This window comes from Enhydra lutris, unplaced genomic scaffold, assembly GCF_002288905.1.
Source record: "Enhydra lutris kenyoni isolate GAN:26980312 unplaced genomic scaffold, ASM228890v2 scaffoldscaffold1, whole genome shotgun sequence".
In the NCBI taxonomy this organism is placed as follows: Eukaryota; Metazoa; Chordata; class Mammalia; order Carnivora; family Mustelidae; genus Enhydra; species Enhydra lutris.
The window spans coordinates 9,699,334-9,720,730 of record NW_019154085.1 but is presented as its reverse complement, the minus strand read 5'-3'; the positions used below and the strand labels follow the sequence as shown (position 1 = coordinate 9,720,730).

Sequence of the window (21,397 nt, the reverse complement as noted above, 5' to 3'; positions counted from 1 at the left end):
GACTCTTGATCTTGGGGTTGTGACTTAGGGCCCTGTGGTGGGTGCAGAGATTACTCAAAAAATATAAAATCTTTAAAAAAAGTTTAAAATGGGACCACCGAACTGTTTTTTAAGATTTTATTGGAGGGAGGGGCAGAGGGAGAGGCAGACTCTTCACTAAGCAGAGAGCCTGGTGCAGGGCTTGATCCCAAGACCCCAGGATCACAGCCTGAGCCGAATGCAGCTGCTTAATCAACTGAGCCACCCAGGAACCCCAGAAACTACCATAGTTCTATCGAGCAATCCCACTTCTGCATATTTATCCAAAAGAACTGAAATCAGAATCACTAAAAGGTATTAGCACTTCCATGTTAATTGCAGCACTATTCACCAAAGCTAAAGATGTAGAAACAATCTAAATGCCTACGTACCAGAAGAATGGATAAAAGAAATGTGGTATATACATTCAGCTTTAAACAAGGAAATACTGCAATATGTGACGTGAATAAACTTTGAGGACATTATAAATGAAATAGCCAAACATAGGATAAATATTGCAATAATCCACTTACGAGTTATCTAAAATAGTCACTCATAGAAGCAGAGTAGAATGGTAGTTGCCAAGCACTAGGGAGGGGGGGAAATGGGGAACTGCTAATCAAGACATAATGTTCCAGATAAGCAAGATTAAAAATTCTAAAGACATGCTTGTACAACACTGCGCCTATAATGAATGTACACTTAAAAATCTGTTAAGAGGATAAATCTCATGGTGTGTTTTTATCATAATAAATAAAAATGAAATCTTATAATGCCAACTTTTTAGATAAAAAATTTTGTAAAGCATACACTTTCTGGAACAATAGGAGGGAGAGCCACGTTAACAGTAATACTCATACAACACAATAGCTTCCTGGTAATTTTATTCTCAATTTCCCCAACTTTTGGTGTCAAATAGTTTATGACACACTTTTTTAAAGATGTTAATCATTGAGAGATCGCATCTGAGGTGGGAAGAGGGGTACAGCGAGAATCTCAGACTTCATGCCATGCGTGGAGCCCAAACTCACAACCTTGAGATCATGACTCGAGCCCAAATCAGGAAGTGGACACTTGACTGAGCCACCCACGCGCCCCTTAAAGGCACACTTTAAAGTCAGACAAACCTAAGTTCAATCCAAAGTTATAATTATGATTAATTATGAAATTAAACAAGGTTATATATTAAATACCTAGACCAGTGCACGGCAAATGCTCAAAAATGGTAATATAATTACAAAAATTCCAGTTGGAATTTTACCTCCGTTATTTTTCTGTTGACCAAAAGATAAAGGACAGCATAGTGTCGTGAAACATGTGGTTCCACACCCTCAGCACCCTGAATTTTGGTCTACGTTTCTCATGCCAAAATTATTCTCCCTACTCATTCCCAATATAATCTCATAACCTAAAGTTATTTTAAGATTTTGTTTATTTGTCAGCGAGAGAGCAAGAGTGTGAGCACAACAAGCAGGGAGAGGGAGAAGCAGGCTCCCTGCTGAGCAAGGAGTGCAATGTGGAACTCAATCCCAGGACCCTGGGATCATGACCTGAGCTAAAGGCAGATGCTTAACCAACTGAGCCACCCAGGTGCTCCTAAAATTACTTTTTTAGCAATTCTTCTAGGCAAGTTTTATGGGACTACTTCTATGGTACAAAAAAAAAAAAAAAAAAAAAATTCCCCCATCCTTCTAACTTAGATTATAAATGGAGTCCTGAAATTTTAAATATACCAAGGATAAACCAAGGTTTGGAAACTATTGCCTAAGATCTCAAAACTCATGTGCTTGGGTGTTTGAAAAACAAAATTGGGGAACATGGCCTCTGCACTGGTTACCTAACTACAATTTACCAGCCACAGAGCCTTGAAGAAGTTTCCTCATCTCTACTCAGTCTTATCATTGGTAAAACAGAAATCCATGCTTGACAAGGTTGTAAAGAGCAAAGCTCATTATCTAGCTGTGCTTCAGGGACAACAGGAAACTGATGACCCACTAGGGTGCTGCAAATTGAGCTTTTCATCCTAATTCTAACTGAGGATGACAAAGATTAAGCTTTAGCATACCAAATGGCACTAACACATACATTAATGTAAAGACACATACTTTACTGATACGGACATGACCAAAAGTTGAGACTTATTCTGCGCAACTTACAATTTTTTTTAAAGAGACATCATTTGAGAGAGAGCACAAGCAGGAGCAGCAGCAGAGGGAGAGGAAGAAGCAGCCTCCTTGTTGAGCAGGGAGCCTGATGAGGGGGCTCAATCCCAAGACCCTGGGATCAATGACCTGAGCCAAGGGCTCAGACGCTTAAATGATGGAACCACGCAGGTGCTCACCATTAACAATTTCATTTAGATTTCACTTCCACAAGACAAATACAGGTCACACTCTAAAAGACATGATCAGACTCATTTTTAGGTAACCAAAATTAGAAAATTTGACCAAGAACGGCTGGTCTGAAAGGCAAAGTCTAGGGGTTTGTAGTTAAGTCTGTAGGACTGTTTGGGTTCAAATTCTCTCCCCAGCTGCTATAGCTAAATTAAGGTATTTGTCCAGGTCTAACTCCGTTTCGTATTTGTTAAATTCAACAAATTATGAACTAGATACCAATTATTACCACTCAGGTGCTACCCATACCGGATCTTAGTGGTTATCGACCATGATTGAAATGTCTATTGATCTGACAAAGAAACCACAGATGAAGTTTTGGACAGCAGCATCTGGAAGTAGACTGCCAAATCCCGGTTTTGCCCCTTCCTACTGAGTGTGTGTGATTATTACTCAATCTGCTTGAGTGCCTTACCTTCCTCGTTTGCAAGAAGAGAACCACCATACCCTAGAGGGTTGTTCAAAGATTAAGATAAGCCATACACACTAAGTACCCACAACAGTAGCCAGTGGACAGAAAATGCTCCTGAGGTATTGGCTGTAATCACCATTATGCAGCATCAGGCACATAAAAGGCATCCAACCAATGGTAGCTATTAAACCAGCCATGAATTTTTGCAAAGTAAATTATGCAGTAATATCAAGTATTAAAAACTAGACAACCTCACCAAGTTTTTCTAAATACTTACAAAACAAGGTATTTAACCCTAGCTCCATAAATGAAAAACTGAACTTCAATGTAAGCTTGTTATAGATGAAGTTAAAATACTGCTACTTTGGGGGGCTGGAGGGGTTGGGAGAGGGTGGTTGGGTTATGGACATTGGAGAGGATATGTGCTATGATGAGTGCTGTGAGGTCTGTAAGCCTGATGATTCAGACCTGTACCCCTGGGGCAAATATTACATTGTATGTTAATAACAATAATTTTTTAAAAAGTACTGCTTTTAAAATGTAATTAAGTATAATTCCATGGCTTTTTATCAGCATCAATATCTATGTAATAAAGTAAATTCAGTGTGAAGATTGGAAAGCCTGTTTCCCAGAATTCTCTGCAGGTTACTAAGAAACATAAAACAAAAACCACTGGGGAACCGTAAAACCAGCTTAAATCACCAAATAAAGATTAACCACTCATTTATCCATTTTTATTTGCTAATAATTTTATCAGTACACTAAAACTAAATTTTAGAGACACTGGGTATTATTAGTTTGGATACTATTAGTTTATTATAAAAGAGACATGAAAATTATTTACATGATGAAAGATTTCACTACTTCACTGGAATGGGCAGCTTCACTTCATGCCATTTTAATAATGATTTCAGTCCACATACTTTCCAAGAATGTCACCATCTCTAAATAAGAAATAATCCTGCAAATAGAGAAACCATTAGTTAAGAAAACTAATAACAAATACTTAACTTTTTAAACAAGTATTTATTTATTTGACAGAAAAAGAGCACAAGCAGGAAGAGCCGCAAAAGGTACAAGGAGCCTGATGTGGGACTCCATCCCAGGCCCCTGGGATCATGACTTGAGCCGAAAGCAGCTGCTTAACCAACCAAGCCATCCAGGCACCCCACAAATATTTAACTTTTAAGAAATAATAAATTTACACACCTTGTCATCTAGAACTACTTTGGTGCCTCCATATTCTGGGAGAAGAACTTTATCTCCAACTTTCACACTAACTGGTTGAATCTCTCCACCCTTAAAAAATAAGGATATTTATCAGTAAAACATCTAATTTGCAAAGATTTATACCTTTTATTAACTGAATATGCTTATTCAAATCAACTGTTAGAAAAAGGTTTGGGACCAAATGATATAATTTACACTATAATCACAGTTCTTCGCTCAAAAATTTCACTGCAGAATTACACTTTAAAAATGCACACAGAGGCTTAAACTAAAACCTAATTTCAGAGTAAAGTTCAGAGTTAAAATGGCAATGCTAACTAAAGCTAACTTTTTGTTAAATATTAACATAACCTCCAGACTACGTGAAATAAATCAGTTTTAAAAACCAGATATAGTAGTCATGTTTAACTTCTTCTAATACATAGAAATCCAACAGGTATTTCCAGAATTTGGAACATATACTTCTTTCATGATTCCATCTCCTTTACATCAAAGTGCAGATTTAAGGAGAGAGACTGCAGCATAGTGCCCCCTCCTCAGAGCCTTCCTATTCCCGAATCCAAGATACCTCCTTGCTGGAACTTTCTTACAGGCAACTGGAACAATGCAATTAATGTATCTGACCCCAAAGGCACTTATTGGGTATTCAGGGTGACTTTGAGATCTGAGGTTTAATCAATTAATTGGAGGAGAATGCCTGTAAGGCTAGGTCTGATCTGTTCCTTGTTCAGAAGTATACAAACTAAGGCCAAAAATGGTTAAAAGATTAGGGCAATTAATAGTGTTAGAGATTAGATCCAGAGTTTAAATTTCCTCTCAACTCGTAAAAGTACCCCTGGATCATCCTTAAGTATTACTTTTTGTTTTATCAAGACTTTAGAATTTGAAGAAAACGTTGGTCATACTAGATTATCAAAGGGTTATTAATTTTAATACTCTGCAACTCTTCCTCACACAAAATAAGCAACTTCATTCGAAAGTCATTTTCCTTTTAGAGGGAGATGAGACGTGCCTGGATTAGGGAATGATCCTGAAAATAACACAAAGCTGTTTAACAGACTTTTATTTTTTTTAAAGATTTTATTTATTTATTTAAACAGACTACTTTTAATAATCACCAAGGATTTCTTTTTTCACCTCCACTTCACATAAAAATAGTTCCACTTTAGCCCCATTTACCTTTCCTTTAGAGCCAGATCCAACAGCTACTACTGTTGCTTGCAACACTTTTCCTTGAGATTTTTCTGGAAGCATGATACCGCCTTTGGTTACAGTTTCAGCTGCACTCCTTTCAACTAAAACTCGGTCAAAGAGGGGAAGAAACTTTCTAAACGCCTGTCCTGCCTGTAAGAAGAGAAATGTTAAATCTGAAATAAAAGCAGTTACGTGTTTACCTTCGAACCGTTACACATCAAAAAGCACGTGTGGCTTTCCAAATCAACGCCAAAACTCAGATTATTCGTGCAAGAAAACCATCTGAATATTTTGTTCTGCATTCTGAGTTTAATTTCCCATTCCGTATGTTAGGGATCATTGTTGCTCCTCCTCTGGTCAGCAATCAAACGAGCTTTATGGGCAACCTTAGTTTATTTCAAGGTCAAGTATTTTTACTTCCTCAGATTTCCCTGGGAAAGTTCAACAAAAATAGTCAACCCCTGCGCCTGAAGCCGCGCTTTTCAAGATATTACATACCCACAAAGGCCTCGCAGGAGACTCGTGGGTGCCGCGGCGCGTGCGTTCGGGTCCCCGCCCCCAAGCCCCCAGGCGTGCCGGGGACACGCGTGCAGAGCCCTTGGCGGAGAGAAGGGTCGGTGGGCCCCGGCCTCTCCAGGGTTCCTGCAGGCGGGGGTCACTCAGGGACCCCCACCCCTCCCGCTAGGCCCAAACAGAAACGTCCGGTCATCTCTGCGCCTCTCCCTGGCCTCCAGCCCACGCGGAACTCACCATGACTCCAGCCGCCGCAGTCCGTACTCCTCTCTAGAGCTGCCGCCGCTGCAAGGAGACGCACAGTCAGACCCGGCGCCCACGTGAACGTGAGAAAAGGCCGCGCAGAGCGCAGGCGCGCTTGCTCCCGCCCCCCCGCTCCTCCCCGCAGAAGAGGGCGGCCGCACCAGCGCGCGCTGCGATTCGTCCCCAGGTCTGCGCGCTGGCCACTGACGCGAGTACAGGGAAGCGGAAGAACAGAGGAGTTCTTTCTAGGCTTTTCTAGGCCGCCTGCCTAGGTGAAAGTACTAGCTCTTCGCCCCTCTCCCGGAAATGACGTGCTTTGAACCTTGACCCACTGAGCGCGCCGCGCTTCCCGGAAAGTTCTGGAACCGAGTGTAGCCCGGGAACTAGCCTAAGCCGGCCGGAGCAGGCTGCGCCCGCGGGCCCGGCGCTGCTCGGGTAGGCAGGGGCGGAGCTAGCGCGTGGCCTGTGCCGATTGCGGGGCCCCGGCCTACGGAAGGGGTGGGAGCCGCCCGCACACGCGGTGCGGCGGGGCGGGCGGAAAGCGGCGGAGGGAGGGGACACGGGCTCTTTGCCGTGCGCGCGGTGCACTCTGTCCCTCACTCGTCTCCGACGGCCTGCCTCACCGTGCGCACGCTCCGCCGCTGCCCCGCAGGTATACGGCCGTCCCGCGCCGCCGCTCCGGGCGCCCCGGACCCCCGAGCCGGCCCTCTCCCCCGTTGTGGTCCCGCCTGACCGGGTCCGAGGGCGAGAGCAGGGCTTTTCTCAGGCGCCGCAGGCCCGGAGCGCCGGGCCAGGCCTCACGGGTCCATGTCGGTGCCCATCACGTGCGGCGTGGATTCCTCGCGGGGGCAGGGCGCAGGAGGGAGGGCTTGCCCGGGACTCCGTGTGCAATCGGGAGAGTGTATTCCCGTGGGCTTTCCGTGGCAACCCTGTCCTGGTCGACTGCAGGGCGCCGGGGAGGGTGGTCGCAGCCGCCTTTGGCCCCCCCCGGACAGCTCTCCACTCTTGACCTTGCTGAGGGCGTCCTAAAGGAAAGACACGTGGGGCCGGGCGGAGTGGGCCGGGCCGGAGCCCCCAGCATCGCGGCCCTGCGGGCTGCTCTGATACAGTAACCTGAGTGGATACATGAAGACACATCTCGCTAAACAGATTTTTGCACCGTCAGGAATGTTTTTTCTCCCTTGGTCGCTCTAGTTTGTAGCCCACCCCTTTCCTGCTGACTTGGTTTTTCAGGAGGACATTTGGAGTGGATTTGCTCTCAAGGCTATTTTAGCGGTGAAAGAGTAACTCGTTTGTAGCGGCCGGGGTAGGTGGCCTTGGGCAATGCGATGGTGTGCTTTGTGCTGGTGCTTTAGGCTAGGCGCGGGGACGGCCTCACGTGGGGACTTACGCAGATACTTGGTGTTCTGAACCTAGTTTCCGTGGCCCGGGAGCAGTGACTGGCAGAGGTCAATCCAACTTATATCTAACGTTTCTCGTTCTGTTGTGGCGTATAGATGCCATGTTTGCTGTAATACACAGAGGTACTGCTAGTATTGATATACTGCTAATCTGATTGTTTCCCCCCTCCACAGAAATGCTTCGATTACCCGCAGTCCTTCGCCAAATTAGGCCAGTGTCCAGAGCCCTGGCTCCTCATCTCACTCGGGCCTATGCCAAAGATGTAAAATTTGGTGCAGATGCCCGAGCCTTAATGCTTCAAGGTGTAGACCTTTTAGCCGACGCTGTAGCCGTTACAATGGGGCCAAAGGTATTGATGTTTTTTATTCTGTTGTAATTTATAGTATTGAGTTAAGGAATAATATTTTAATGGTATCAGATAATCACACCAAGCTATTGAATGGTAAGTACTTCCGTATCCATTGTTGAGAAACCCCAATATACCCATAAGAGTTCCCAGTTACTGCTTAATCTTTTTTTTCTTTCACTTAGATACAGTGGTCTTAAAACAAACTGTTTCTTTAAAATTTGCGGAACTTTGTTTCCTATAATGTATGATGTAACTGAGTAGTAACTCACAGATGAAAGAGGATTGGCAAATAGGCAAGCGAGATGAAGTCTACCTTCCAAGTTTTAGATTTTTTCCCAGTAGTTCATACCATTGACGGAAGTCAATGTATGTAAATATGTAATTTATCTCCAGTCGTACTTCAAGTATGTGCTTGTTGGTGCTAGTTTTACTTAATATTTTTCTGTTGTCCATTCTGTTCCAAAGCACATTTACTATTTTAAGTCTCATTTAATACGGAGAGGTTGGTGAGTGAGGGGTAACAAATAATTTGAGAAGGCCTTTGAGGGTGGTGCACAAGTGATGCTTGATTTCAGATTGACAGCTCCAATGTCAAAGTATTGCTATGTACTGTATATATAAAATATATATAAAAACATGGCATGCCTCACAAGTAGCAGCTTTGGTTCAGATACAGAAGCTGCCATGCTGTTTGCACCATAACTGAGATTTAACATGGAAGCAGCCCTCCCTGGAAGAGTGACTTACACTTCGCTTACTGTTAGTATTTTAGTAGCTACATTTTAAAGCCAGTTTAAAAGTAAATTTTCACATTACTATTAAAGGTAGCAGGCACTGGACAAAACAATAAATTATGTGAAGAATATTTTCAAATTTCATTGTAACCTACCAAGGTGTTTTGGTGTATCTTGTGTGGGTTTGTTGGAGAGGGGTGTTGGTGTTGTTTTTAATGAGATGACATCTCTTAGTCTCTAGGATTTTTATCTTTCATAAAATCTCATGCAATAAGCACTTGGCAACAGAAGAGGTCATTTTGTCTGTAAGCTAAGAATACTGATGAATTTGCTTTTGAGATGGATGCTGCAGATCTGGAAAAAGTGACAATTTGTGTTGGGACTTTGGAGTAATTATCCTATTATTCAAAACTGCTCATTGTGTTTTCAGCTAAATAGCACTTAAAGTACGTGTTCTGTCACATTTTTTTGTTGTTGTTCTCTAATTATAGGGAAGAACAGTGATTATTGAACAGAGTTGGGGAAGTCCCAAAGTGACAAAAGATGGTGTGACCGTAGCAAAGTCAATTGACTTAAAAGATAAATACAAAAATATTGGCGCTAAACTTGTTCAAGATGTCGCCAATAACACAAATGAAGAGGCTGGGGATGGCACCACTACTGCTACTGTCTTGGCACGCTCTATTGCCAAGGAAGGCTTCGAGAAGATTAGCAAAGGTGCTAATCCTGTGGAAATCAGAAGAGGTAGGAAAGTCTCTTCATTGTCACCACAGTGTTTTGAAGTGTCTTAAAAAGTTGATTCTGGTTTCTCCTCTCTCAAAAAATAAAATCTGAGTTTTCCTTAAGCAAATAGTGATTGGATTCTTGGCTTATGTGGTATGTGCTATGCTAGGTGTTAAGGAGGAAAATAGGACTAAGACATTACTTGTCCTTCTCTCCCCTGTGTTAGGAGCTCCCTAACCCCCTTCCTGCAGCACATAAGGAAAGTTTATTGGAAGATACAGCATGTACTGTGTACCTTGAAAATAGTAAACTTTTGGGGATTAGCGTAGAGAGATTATACAGTTTTGATATTTTACAAAGTAGGGCTAAACTAAGTCAACCAGGATGTTAGTTTTTTTACTATATATATAAAAGCAGAGTTTTTTGTTTGTTTTTTGCTTGTTTTTACCTCTTAAGAGCACATGGTACGTTACTGGTCTTCATTCTGTTTCTTATTGCTTGCTTTGGGGAACTAGGCCACAATTTAAAGATCTGCTTTTCAGCATGAGCTTCATAGTGACACTGACTTAAGTCCTATCACTGCCATTTTCTAGCTGAGTATTAAAACTTGGTTTTTCTATCTTGAAAGTGTAATTGCTACTTATTTTTAGGGCATATTATTGTCCAAAAGAAGACTTGAGAGTAAAAGGGGATGCTAGTAACAGTTTCGTCAAAATTGGCATCCCAGCACACTGATGTGTCAGCATTCCGTTTATTTCCGTGTTGGAGGTCCAAATGAATGTGTTACATTAAAAGCAGTTTCAAGGCGCCTGGGTGGCTCAGACGCCACCTGGGTGGTTAAGTGTCCGACTTTTGATTTCAGCTCAAGTCTTGATCTCAGGGTCATGAGATCAAACCCCACACCAGGCTCTGTGCTGGGCATTGAGCCTGCTTAAAATTCTCGCTCTCCCTCTCCCATGTGCCCCCCCGCCGCACTCTCTCCCCTTCTCTCCAAGTCTGATTGTAAATAACGGACAAGTATTAACTGAGGTTATTAAGATTACTTCTCCAAGAAAATGATTGTCACTATACACCTTTCTTTGGATTTTTTTGAAGTTATATTTCTCAAAGAAGGGAAAGCCAGCACTAACCCCAGCTGAACAAAATTGGGTTCTCTTAAATCCATGTTGTGATGCTGTTGACTGCTGAAACAAATATATTGCTTATAATTACAGATTAAATGAGGAAATTTCAGGTAATTAAAAAACCTGTAGGGGTATAACTGTGTCATTAAATTGAGAGAAGTGTTGGGTGACCCTGTTGCAAACATAAAACATGATTGGATTGGGAATAGTTTACACAGAATGAGTTAAATGATGAGATTCTTGAAATTACACACTGTTCTTTTTCCTTAGTTCAGTTTTCAAAATAATTTTGGCCTGTGAGTTTGTATTGATCTATGAAGGTTCCTGTTTCGGTGCATGCCATTCAACTCCCTGAGATTAGGAAAAGCGCTGGCACAGAAGCATTGTATAGGCTATTAACACATTAAAACGTTTAACATGAATTGAAATTTTTACTTGACCTGGAACCATTAGAGAGTAAGTATTATAATGGCATTTATTCTTGAATCAGGTGTGATGTTAGCTGTTGATGCCATAATTGCTGAACTTAAGAAGCAGTCTAAACCCGTGACAACCCCTGAAGAAATTGCTCAGGTAAGGATTTTTCATATTTTATGATAAATGTGATTATGAATCATAATCACATATCAGTGTCAGAATAATGATACCAACCAGTCACTAACCTTGAAAGCATTTCTTACTGCTACAGAACATTTGAAAATAATGCAGTGACCATTACTAGAGTCTTAGTGGGCTACCACTTTAGTTCCACATGGCTGTGAGTAAAACTTGTTTCTAAGGAAAATATTCTTTGGCCAATTGTCAAAAGGTGCATAATTTTTTGTCATGTTAGAATTTTGCCACTTTTGGGGGGCGGAGGAAGGCCTCCCTTTTTAAAAAAATAGTTGTATGTTTATTTCATGCCTTTTAATAACAGTGTAGCCAAGTGATGAATTTAAAAATAATTGAAAACAGAATCAACGCTTGGTTAGAGATATTAGACCATATCATCATTGTCCATACTCTCCTCCCTGCCCCCTGCTGCACCCCATCACTTTGGAAGTTACTAGGAAAGGGAGGGGAGCTGCTTGAGGATGCTGGCCTTAACCTTTTTAACTTGGAAGAGTAACTTGATTGTTTTAGGTTGCTACCATTTCTGCAAATGGAGACAAAGAAATTGGCAACATCATTTCCGATGCAATGAAAAAGGTTGGAAGAAAGGGTGTCATCACAGTAAAGGCAAGTGTTTTTAATGATAGCTTAGAAAGATTGATCGTCAAAACAGTTTTCAAATACAAAAATTGAAACTATATGTTTCATATATTTGAGTCCTTTATGCATAGTGCTAGTATTTATGTACATTAGAGTAGTTACTGAGTTCTGTGTGAATTTTTAGCCTTTGCTATGAGGAATGAATTAATTCTAACTTAAATGATACTGTCTTCTAGATGTAAACATTCAAATACGCATTTTGGAAATTTTTGCAGAATTGTTGGAGTTGATGCCCTACGGCATTTGCATACTTAACACTTGTGATCAGTGGGGTGTCTTTTTTTTTTTTTTTTTTAAAGATTTTTATTTATTTATTTGACAGATAGAGATCACAGATAGGCAGCGAGACAGGCAGAGAGAGAGAGGAGGAAGCAGGTTCCCTGCTGAGCAGAGCGCCCGATGTGGGGCTCGATCCCAGGACCCTGGGATCATGACCTGAGCCGAAGGCAGAGGCTTTAACCCACTGAGCCACCCAGGCGCCCCGTCAATGGGGTGTCTTAATCTGGCTTATCATTACAATTTTTTGTGCTTCCTTAACAAAATTCATAAAACGAATTGATTTTTTTATAGGATGGAAAAACACTAAATGATGAATTAGAAATTATTGAAGGCATGAAGTTTGATCGAGGTTACATTTCTCCATACTTTATTAATACCTCAAAAGGTAAGTCCGTAAACGAAATTTTAAAAATATAGCTTGTGTGTGTCAGACTGTAAGCATTTACCAGGTCATACTTCTAAGAAAATAAATATATATGTATTCCAAAAGTTACAGTAAAAAGAAATGAAAGGAAAAACATGAATTCATTAGTCACTTGAAATGTACTGAAACTATGGTTTATAGGATTTTCATTTAAATAAATTACAGCTGTTTTCAGAATATTGTTAGCTTTTTAAGTTGGTTTGAAAGGTTCTTTGTTTTTGCAGGTCAGAAATGTGAATTCCAGGATGCCTATGTTCTGTTGAGTGAAAAGAAAATTTCTAGTGTCCAGTCCATTGTACCTGCTCTTGAAATTGCCAATGCTCACCGTAAGCCCTTGGTCATAATTGCTGAAGATGTTGATGGAGAAGCTCTGAGTACACTCGTTTTGAATAGGTAATAAGCCACGGTATTTGGTTTACATTTCCAAGTGAAAGGCAATTTTTTTGTTTTGATGTTTGAAATCTCCATTATGTACCCCCACATTGAACCACTTGTGTTAGTATCTAGCATTGTGTGTAATACAGGTGTGGTTCATGAACTCTAGATCCCGTTATAATGGTTCGTTCTTTTTGAATGGGTCTGTTTGAAAGTCCTTAGTATTTTGTGCAGGTTTTTCATAAAATAGTCTAAGTTTGTATGTCATGTCTATATTTTTATTATAAATGTTTATAGTTTTGAAGAAAGGACTTTTTGTTTCTGGAAAAATATTTTCACAATTGTAATTTTGCATAGGAAGAAGTAAAGTATTTTTCAAATTTTAGATCAAAGTGTATTGTCAGTGTTACATAATCTCTTAAAGTTTTAATTAATGTTCAAATAGAGGAATTGACACATAACCTCAGATAAATTGAGGTCTATTCATTTAATTTAAAAATCTGTAATGTAGGGACGCCTGGGTGGCTCAGTTGGTTAAGCAGCTGCCTTCGGCTCGGGTCATGATCCCAGTGTGCTGGGATCGAGTCCCACATCGGGCTCCTTGCTCATCGGGGAGCCTGCTTCTCCCTCTGACTCTGTCTGCCATTCTGTCTGCCTGTGCTTGCTCTCTCTCCCTCTCTCTCTCTGACAAATAAGTAAATAAAATCTTTAAAAAAAAAAAAGAAAGCTTAATCTTGATTTAAAAAAAAAAATCTGTAATGTATTTTTTTTAAGATTTTATTTATTTATTTGACAAAGGTCACAAGTAGGCAGAGAGGCAGGCAGAGGTTGGGGGGGAAGCAGGCTCCCTGCTGAGCAGAGAGCCCGATGTGGGGCTCGGCCCTGGGATCATGACCTGAGCAGAAGGCAGAGGCTCTAACCCATTGAGCCACCCAGGCGCCCCTGTAATGTATTAATTCTGACTTTAAGACAGGTAGTTAATGCTGTAAACAGAGTTTTAGGGTGTTATTGGGGTGCCTACCTGGCTCAGTCAGAAGAGTATAGTCATTCCAGTAGTAACTTGATTTAATACTATGTAGAACCCATAGGATAGGGGTAAATGCTCATTTGATCCCCAAATTTAGTAATTAGTAACTGTTCTGATTTTCACAATCTATAAAATTGTTATCACTGTGTTTAACTTAAAAGTTTTTTGTTTATATTAACATTTTTGTTCCTGGGTTGTTTAATGGGAAAGTAACCGACAATTTGTGAAGAGGGTAATTGGATATTGGCAAATACGGATGAATGGAAAGTTGCTCTTTCTTGTCTTTATGTGACCAATAGTTGTTAGAAAGCAAAGCGTGGTTTCCAGGGGCGCCTGGCTGGCTCAATATATGTGTCTGCCTTCTGCTCACATCATAGTCCTGGGGTCCTGGGATTGACCCCTGCATTGGGCTCCCTGCTCAGCGGGGAGCCTGCTTTTCCCTCTCCCTCTGTGTCCCCCCAACTTCATGCTCTCTCTCACTCTCAAATTGAATAAAATCTTTTTTTTAAAATGTGGTTTTCTAAGTAATCGTAGTATTTAAAACTTAAGAACTAGACAAACGTTTTCATTAAATTTAAGTCTCATTATTAACTGTTTTTAACAGGCTAAAAGTTGGTCTTCAGGTTGTGGCAGTCAAAGCTCCAGGTTTTGGTGACAATAGGAAGAACCAGCTTAAAGACATGGCTATTGCTACTGGTGGTGCAGTAAGTAAAATATATGTGACCTTGGTTTACTGAATGTTTTATACTTTCAGGCCTAAAATTTATAGGTAGAGTTTATTGTTTTCCACAGTGAGATATTACTGTCTGAACTATTTACTTTGTGTTTCTCTTGGATATCTGCGAGGTGAAGGTTGGATTAAAGAGTGCTAAGGTGCCTTCTCTGACTTGCCATGAGTCTTGCCCAAGAATAGAGTTATTTGACCACTCTGTTTTTAAGAAAACAGTAGAAAAGATATAGGACTTAGAAGATTTTAGGATCTAAGGTCTAGTCCCAGTTCCACCAAAAGTGACCTTGGAGAACTTTGAGTTTATTCTTTCTCAAATGAAGCTGATTATATTGAGAATTAAGTGAGAGGTGGGAAGTACAGTGAAAAACTTGATCAAGGCTTATCTGGACTAGGAATTGTCTTTATCTCACATTTCAGAGAAATACAGTATTACAAGATGGTTCTCTCACCAGAACACTAGCATGATGTATTGTTGATACATCATTATACCTGGTATACATTATACCTGGTATAATGAAAAACTAACCTGCAGCTGATTCATTTTTAAATGTTTTTGTGTAGGTTTTTGGGGAAGAAGGATTGACTCTCAATCTCGAAGATGTTCAGCCTCACGACTTAGGAAAAGTTGGAGAGGTCATTGTGACCAAAGATGATGCCATGCTCTTAAAAGGAAAAGGTGACAAGGCTCAAATTGAAAAACGTATTCAAGAAATCATTGAGCAGTTAGATATTACAACTAGTGAATATGAAAAGGAAAAGCTGAATGAACGTTTGGCGAAACTCTCAGATGGCGTAGCTGTGTTGAAGGTAAGATTCATTGCTGTAAATGAACCTGTTGGGTTCATACTCTTCCTCCTTAAAACCAGAATTGAATCTTAGAAGTGTTGTTGTGGAAAAGGTGTTTTGTTAATGATCACTTTGGTATTGGACTGATGTGGGACACGGCACTCGCCCTATTAGCTGTTTAATCATGCAGTCGGTTTTTTTTGTTTGTTTGTTTTAAGATTTTATTTATTTATTTGACAGATAGAGATCACAAGTAGACAGAGAGGCAGGCAGAGAAAGAGGAGGAAGCAGGCTCCCTGCCGAGCAGAGAGCCTGATGCAGGGCTCAATTCCAGGACCCTGGGATCATGACCTGAGCTGAAGGCAGAGGCTTTAACCCACTGAGCTACCCAGGCGCCCCATGCAGTCGTTTTTAAACAAATAGGCAACCTTTATTACATACCTTTTAAAAATAAACCCAGTGCTGTTTAGTGACTTGCCAGTCAGCATCTTGAATGGGAGAAGCCCATACTAACTGGGATTCTTTTAATCTTTAGGTTGGTGGGACAAGTGATGTTGAAGTGAATGAAAAGAAAGACAGAGTTACAGATGCACTCAATGCTACACGAGCTGCCGTTGAAGAAGGCATTGTTCTGGGAGGGGGTTGTGCCCTGCTTCGGTGCATTCCAGCCTTGGATGCATTAACTCCAACTAACGAAGATCAAAAAATTGGTAAAATTGCCTTACAAATGAGTTGATTTGCAGCCTCACTTTAGTCTAGTAGAATGTTGCTGCTGCCCATTAAATGGAACAATAAATAACAAAGCAGCTTCCCGAATGACAAAGACAGAAGAGCACTGATAATCAGATAAGATGTGAAAGATTCAGTCACGTCTTTCGAGGGGAATGATTTGAACTGTGAAATTTCCCAGCTGGGGTTTTCCTTTCTCAGTAGTCTCACAAATAGAATTGTGTTGTAATTTTTACAAAAGAATGAAACTAAATTTGCTAAATTTGTTATCTTTAGGTATAGAAATTATTAAGAGAACACTCAAAATTCCTGCAATGACCATTGCTAAGAATGCAGGTGTGGAAGGATCGTTGATAGTTGAGAAAATTATGCAGAGTTCCCCAGAAGTTGGTTATGATGCTATGCTTGGAGATTTTGTGAATATGGTGGAAAAAGGAATCATTGATCCAACGAAGGTAAATAGTTGACCATTTTCTAAAAATTCAAGAAGTCTTGGTTCAAGGCTTGTTCATTTTTCACTAAGAAAAAAGGTAATTATTTTATCAAACTTTTTTTCTTAGGTTGTAAGAACTGCTTTATTGGATGCTGCTGGAGTGGCCTCTCTGTTAACTACGGCAGAAGTTGTAGTCACCGAAATTCCTAAAGAAGAGAAGGACCCAGCCATGGGCGGAATGGGTGGAATGGGAGGGGGTATGGGAGGCGGCATGTTCTGATTCCTAGAATAGTGCTTTACCATTATTAATGAACTGTGAGAGGAAGCCCACGCTGTGCTTCTCACCCATAACTTCAGAGAAGTCAGTTGAAGGAAATGACTGAAGAAAAGGCTGGCTGATGTTTAAGAAAATCACTATAACCATCAGTTACTGGTTTCAGTTGACAACATATAATGGTTTACTGTTGTCATTGTCCATGCCTACAGATAATTTATTTTGTATTTTTGAATAAAAAGACATTTGTACATTCCTGATAACTGAGTGCAAGAGCCATGTACCAATGTACTGCTTTCAACTTAAATCACTGAGGCATTTTTACTACTATTCTGTTAAAATCGGGATTTTAGTGTTTGCCATCACCAGATGAAAAGTTAAGAAGCAGCCTTTCTGTGGAGAGTAAGAATAATTGTGTACAAAGTAGAGAAATATCCAATTATGTGACAACCTTTGTGTAATAAAAATTTGTTTAAAGTTAATTGTGTTAGCCTCTCCATGATGTAGAAGTTCAGAGAAATGAAAGCCAATAGAGGAGGGGTAGGGTTCGGTACAAGCGTGTAAAACAGTGTTCAACCTGCAGTGTTCTGCTGTTTCTTTGCTAAAGACAGTTACACTACCACAAAGATAACGGATAATTTTAAAGGTGACAACTCCTTCCTGTGGAGACAGTATTTTATGTTGAGGTCTCGTCATAAAGGGGCAGTCTGTCATTTCTTGTGGAGATAAAAAGATATTTCAAAGCCATGGCATAAGAAATAGATTCCTGGGGCACCTGGCTGGCTCAGTTGGAAGAACATAGAACTCTCGATCTTGGGTTTGTGAGTTTCAGCCCCCAATTGTGTATAGAGATTACAAGGGGAAAAAATGGATTCCTGTTAGGTGATAAGGGCAGGGTTTGTATTGTAGGCATGTACTTAAATGGAAAGGAGAGAGCTGTGCCATTCAAGCATAATGAGTAGTGGGGAAAGGCATCCTTATATGATAGACTCAGCCCAGTGTCTTCACTTCTGTTAAGAATTTAAACCACATTTCTGGCTCAGTGCACTTGGTCTTCATTAGAAATGGAAACAGAATGGAAATATGGCTTATTTTTATAATAGTACCTGGTGTGTGCATGTTGGGGGCAGAATGATTCACAAGACAACTGCTTTCTAAGCTTACATCATAAATTGAAGGCATAAGATCTTGTGAAATGATATACAAGTTGTTGCTTTCGCCTATGCCGAAAGACCTAGTCTGCTCCTCAGTTTGGCCTTGGGGCGGCTGCCTAGAGACAGGTATAAGCTAGGCATTGAGGCAAGTGCTCTTGTGTACAAAACTTGGACAGAACTAGAAGGAAAAAAAGTCCCATCACAGATCAAAACCCAAAGTCACTTGAAATCTGCACCTAAAATTATGTCCTTTGCTTGGATTAGAAACAATGACAAGAGATTAAAGGGGACTAAATAAAAGGCATTTTAAGTGAACAAAACATGCCTAGAATGTAGTTTTGGCTACAGAAGTAGCAAAAGACAAACTAGTATCAAACCTTAGAAGGTTTATATAGTTAATTATCTTAAAGGCCAAGCTATGTGATGAGAAGAAAAGGTAAGAGATGAAAAACTCCTGGACTTCAAAAGATTATTAGAGCATGACCAGCCTAAAGAGATGAGCAGAGGAAAAGAATCAGTGCTAGTCACTACATACTAGAATTAACTAAATCTTGGATTAGGGACTCCTTACTAAACCTATACCCCCCTTACTGTAAATAGGCTGTGAAAGGTTAAGTAGCTTATACAAAGTCGCAGATAATTAAGTGGTAGACATCAGATTTGAACCTGGGTTTGAAAAGCTTACACTCTTAAACCAAAGAGCCAGCCTGGAATAAATCCCTAAGCCAGGATCTAGGCAATTACAAAACCCTTTGAAAGCTGTAACCAAAGAAATCATTTAATTGAGAAATATTTTCCCCTCTGTCACTAACCTTACAGAATGCCAGCTAGGCTAGGCATTATTTCTACCCACCCATCCCCCCCCCCCCCCACATCCCCACATATTTCTCTAGGACAAGAGAAAAACAAAAAAGACTTTTCAGATTCTGCCATTTGAGAGTCCCTCCAGTGAAAAGCCTGGCTCACCTAATCACTACACAGTGAAACCCACTAGTCAGTATGCCCTACCTTAATGCCAATAAGCTTTTTAGTCCCTTCCTTTCAAATAATAACACCATCAGACAAGCCTATACATGAAGGTGGATTAGCAAAAACCAGAAGGGATCTAGGGGAAACTTAAAAAAATCTAATAACTTAAAAATGAGATATTGTTGCCATAAACCAAGCAAGCCATAACAAAAAGGAACAATTAGAAAACATTCTTGGAAATTAAAACTATGGCCAATATAAAGTTAACAGAAGGGCTGGAGAATGGAATTGAATTTAAAAAGCAGCATTAAACACATGGACAGTCAAGTATCTAATTACTTAGGAATGCCAGAGAATATGGAGAGGAGGAAATTAACAAATAATTCAAATTCCTCACAATTAAGGGGCCCAGCACAATTAATTAGGACAAGGCAACAGGGCAGATGAGCATGTAATTTCAGACTACCCAGGATAAAGAGTCGATTTTAAAAGCTTCCAGAGAGGGGCACCTGGGTAGCTCAGTTGTCAAGCGCCTGCCTTTGGTCCTGGGATCGAGCCCCCCATCAAGCTCCTTGCTCCGTGGAAAGCCTGCTTCTACCTCTCCCACTCCTCTGCTTGTGTTCCCTTTCTCACTATGTCGCTGTCAAATAAGTAAAATCTTTAAAAAAAAAAAAAAAGAGCTTCCAGAGACCAAAGAATGGATCCTATACAAAGGACTGGGGATAACAGTGGCATAAGACTTCTCAAGCATGGCACTGGACGCCAGAGTACAATTAAGTCAGATCTTCAAATTGGGATGAGGAGGGAGAGGATATTATCTTTAGAGTTCTATACTCAAGTGTGAATATAAAACAATGACATTCAGACACAGGGTTTCTAAAAATTGACCTCCCACTTGCCTTTTCTCAAGAAACCACTAAAGGATTTCCTCAGCATTTTGAAAGTAAATTTTAAAAACAGGAGGCCAAGATTCAGGATACAGGGAGCTTCCAAAAGCAAGGTGAAGGTTAGTCCTGGGATCAGTACAGGGGAGCCCTAGGATGACAGCTGCATCACAGCCCAGAGAGCAACCAGCGCAGACCACAGGACAACGGGGTGGCTGCAAGGAAGTGAACGACTGAAGACCGAACCTGAAGTGGTCTAAGCACGTTGGAACGCTGTTCTCTCATATAACCATGAAGGCAAAGTTGCCAATTGCAAGGTTGGTTCACTGAGCCCTTGATGTTCGAGTTGGCTCTTCTGGAATTACTGCCTCTTCCCTCCATGACAAGGTGACAGATGTAACTGCAAAGCATGTCCTCAAAATCAGGAAAACACCAAGGAAAAGTTTCTCTTGGTTTCCAGAGAGAAAAACCTTACCTAGCAGTCCTATCCCATCAAACTTCCCCTAAGATTCCAATAACCCAGAAGTCACTTCAAGGAAAGTTGATAAAAATGTTTTCTCTCTTCCAGTACAGAAAGCACTGATGCCAAGCTGAAGTCCACAGGTCACGGCCTCCAGAGTGTTGTATTAGATAAAGCAAAGGGCATAGGGACTGGAGCCAGATGCCTGGGCATATATATATCCCATCTCTACTTACTGTAATTTGGGTTCTCACCTTACTTAGGGAACCTCATGGTTGACTAAGATGGATGGCTAGATCAAGGTGATATTTGTGTATTCCTAGGCTCCCTCACCAAAATTAGCATCTACATACTCTCATTGTAGCAGCTCAGTTAGATCCCAACCACTAAGTTAGATTCTGAACCCGAGAGCTTATCTATGGCATTTACAAGAACAGTGATAAATTACAGGTTCTTCTATCCATCAAAAGAAAAGTAATATAAGCAGGGATAAAAAAATTATCTGGATCTTATCTCTGCTATTTGAAAAATAATTTGCTTTTGAAAAAGTAATTATAGGGGCACCTGGGTGGCTCAGTCGGTTAAGGGTCTGACTTCGGCTCAGGACATAATCTCGGGGTCTTGGGTTTGAGTCCCGCAGTAGGCTCCCCACTCAGCAGGCCATTGGCTTGTCCCTCTTCCCTGCCCCGCTCATGCTCTTGCTCGCTCTAATAAATCAATAAAATCTTAAAAAAAAAATAAATAGGGGCGCCTGGGTGGCTCAGTGGGTTAGGGCCTCTGCCTTCGGCTCAGGTCATGATCCCGGGGTCCTGGGATCGAGCCCCACATTGGGCTCTCTGCTCAGCGGGGAGCCTGCTTTCTCCTCTCTCTCTCTCTCTCTGCCTACTTGTGATCTCTGCCTGTCAAATAAATAAATAAAATCTTTAAAAAATAATAATAATAAATAAATAAATAAATAAAAGGTAATTATATACAAACTACAGACACTCTGAGGGGATACCTCATTTGTAAGTGGAAAGACACTTCTTTACCTGTGTGAAGCCCGAGCAGGCTGTAGGAGTCCTTCACCACCGTATAACCAGCAAGTGGTACACGGCAGGCAGTCAAAACAGATTTATCGAAAAAATTGATGCAAACATGCTTTTATGTAGGGAGCTAATTACTGAGGTTCCTTGTTGATCTGAGGAAACAAATAGCACTCTGACTAGAAGGTAATGCAAAAGGGTTGTTGGGTATGGAGTGAAAGGAAGATCAGTATTAATTAAAGGAAGACTGAATTTTGCCCAGA

General features: G+C 40.9%; 2 protein-coding genes across 3 annotated transcripts; one reads left to right on the top strand and one right to left on the bottom strand.

Moving 5' to 3' along the window:
- Window positions 1–3,529: 3,529 nt before the first annotated feature.
- Window positions 3,530–6,110, bottom strand: LOC111143413 (heat shock protein family E (Hsp10) member 1). The gene is made up of 4 exons (XM_022497140.1): window positions 5,998–6,110; window positions 5,233–5,397; window positions 4,033–4,122; window positions 3,530–3,784 (listed from the first exon to the last, which is right to left on the bottom strand). The coding sequence occupies exons 1-4, from the start codon at window positions 5,998–6,000 to the stop codon at window positions 3,734–3,736; spliced, it is 309 nt and encodes a 102-aa protein (XP_022352848.1). The 5' UTR covers window positions 6,001–6,110; the 3' UTR covers window positions 3,530–3,733.
- A 218-nt stretch (window positions 6,111–6,328) lies between these two features.
- LOC111161414 (heat shock protein family D (Hsp60) member 1) lies at window positions 6,329–17,124 on the top strand. Of its 2 annotated transcripts, none has more exons than XM_022525163.1 (12): window positions 6,329–6,438; window positions 7,578–7,753; window positions 8,979–9,231; window positions 10,825–10,907; window positions 11,457–11,552; window positions 12,156–12,249; window positions 12,513–12,681; window positions 14,295–14,394; window positions 14,982–15,227; window positions 15,742–15,916; window positions 16,212–16,390; window positions 16,496–17,124. In XM_022525163.1, the coding sequence occupies exons 2-12, from the start codon at window positions 7,580–7,582 to the stop codon at window positions 16,646–16,648; spliced, it is 1,722 nt and encodes a 573-aa protein (XP_022380871.1). In that variant the 5' UTR covers window positions 6,329–6,438; window positions 7,578–7,579; the 3' UTR covers window positions 16,649–17,124. The 2 variants fall into 2 exon arrangements, with proteins under 2 accessions (XP_022380871.1, XP_022380783.1); XM_022525075.1 differs by lacking the exon at window positions 6,329–6,438 and adding an exon at window positions 6,536–6,655.
- Window positions 17,125–21,397: the final 4,273 nt, after the last annotated feature.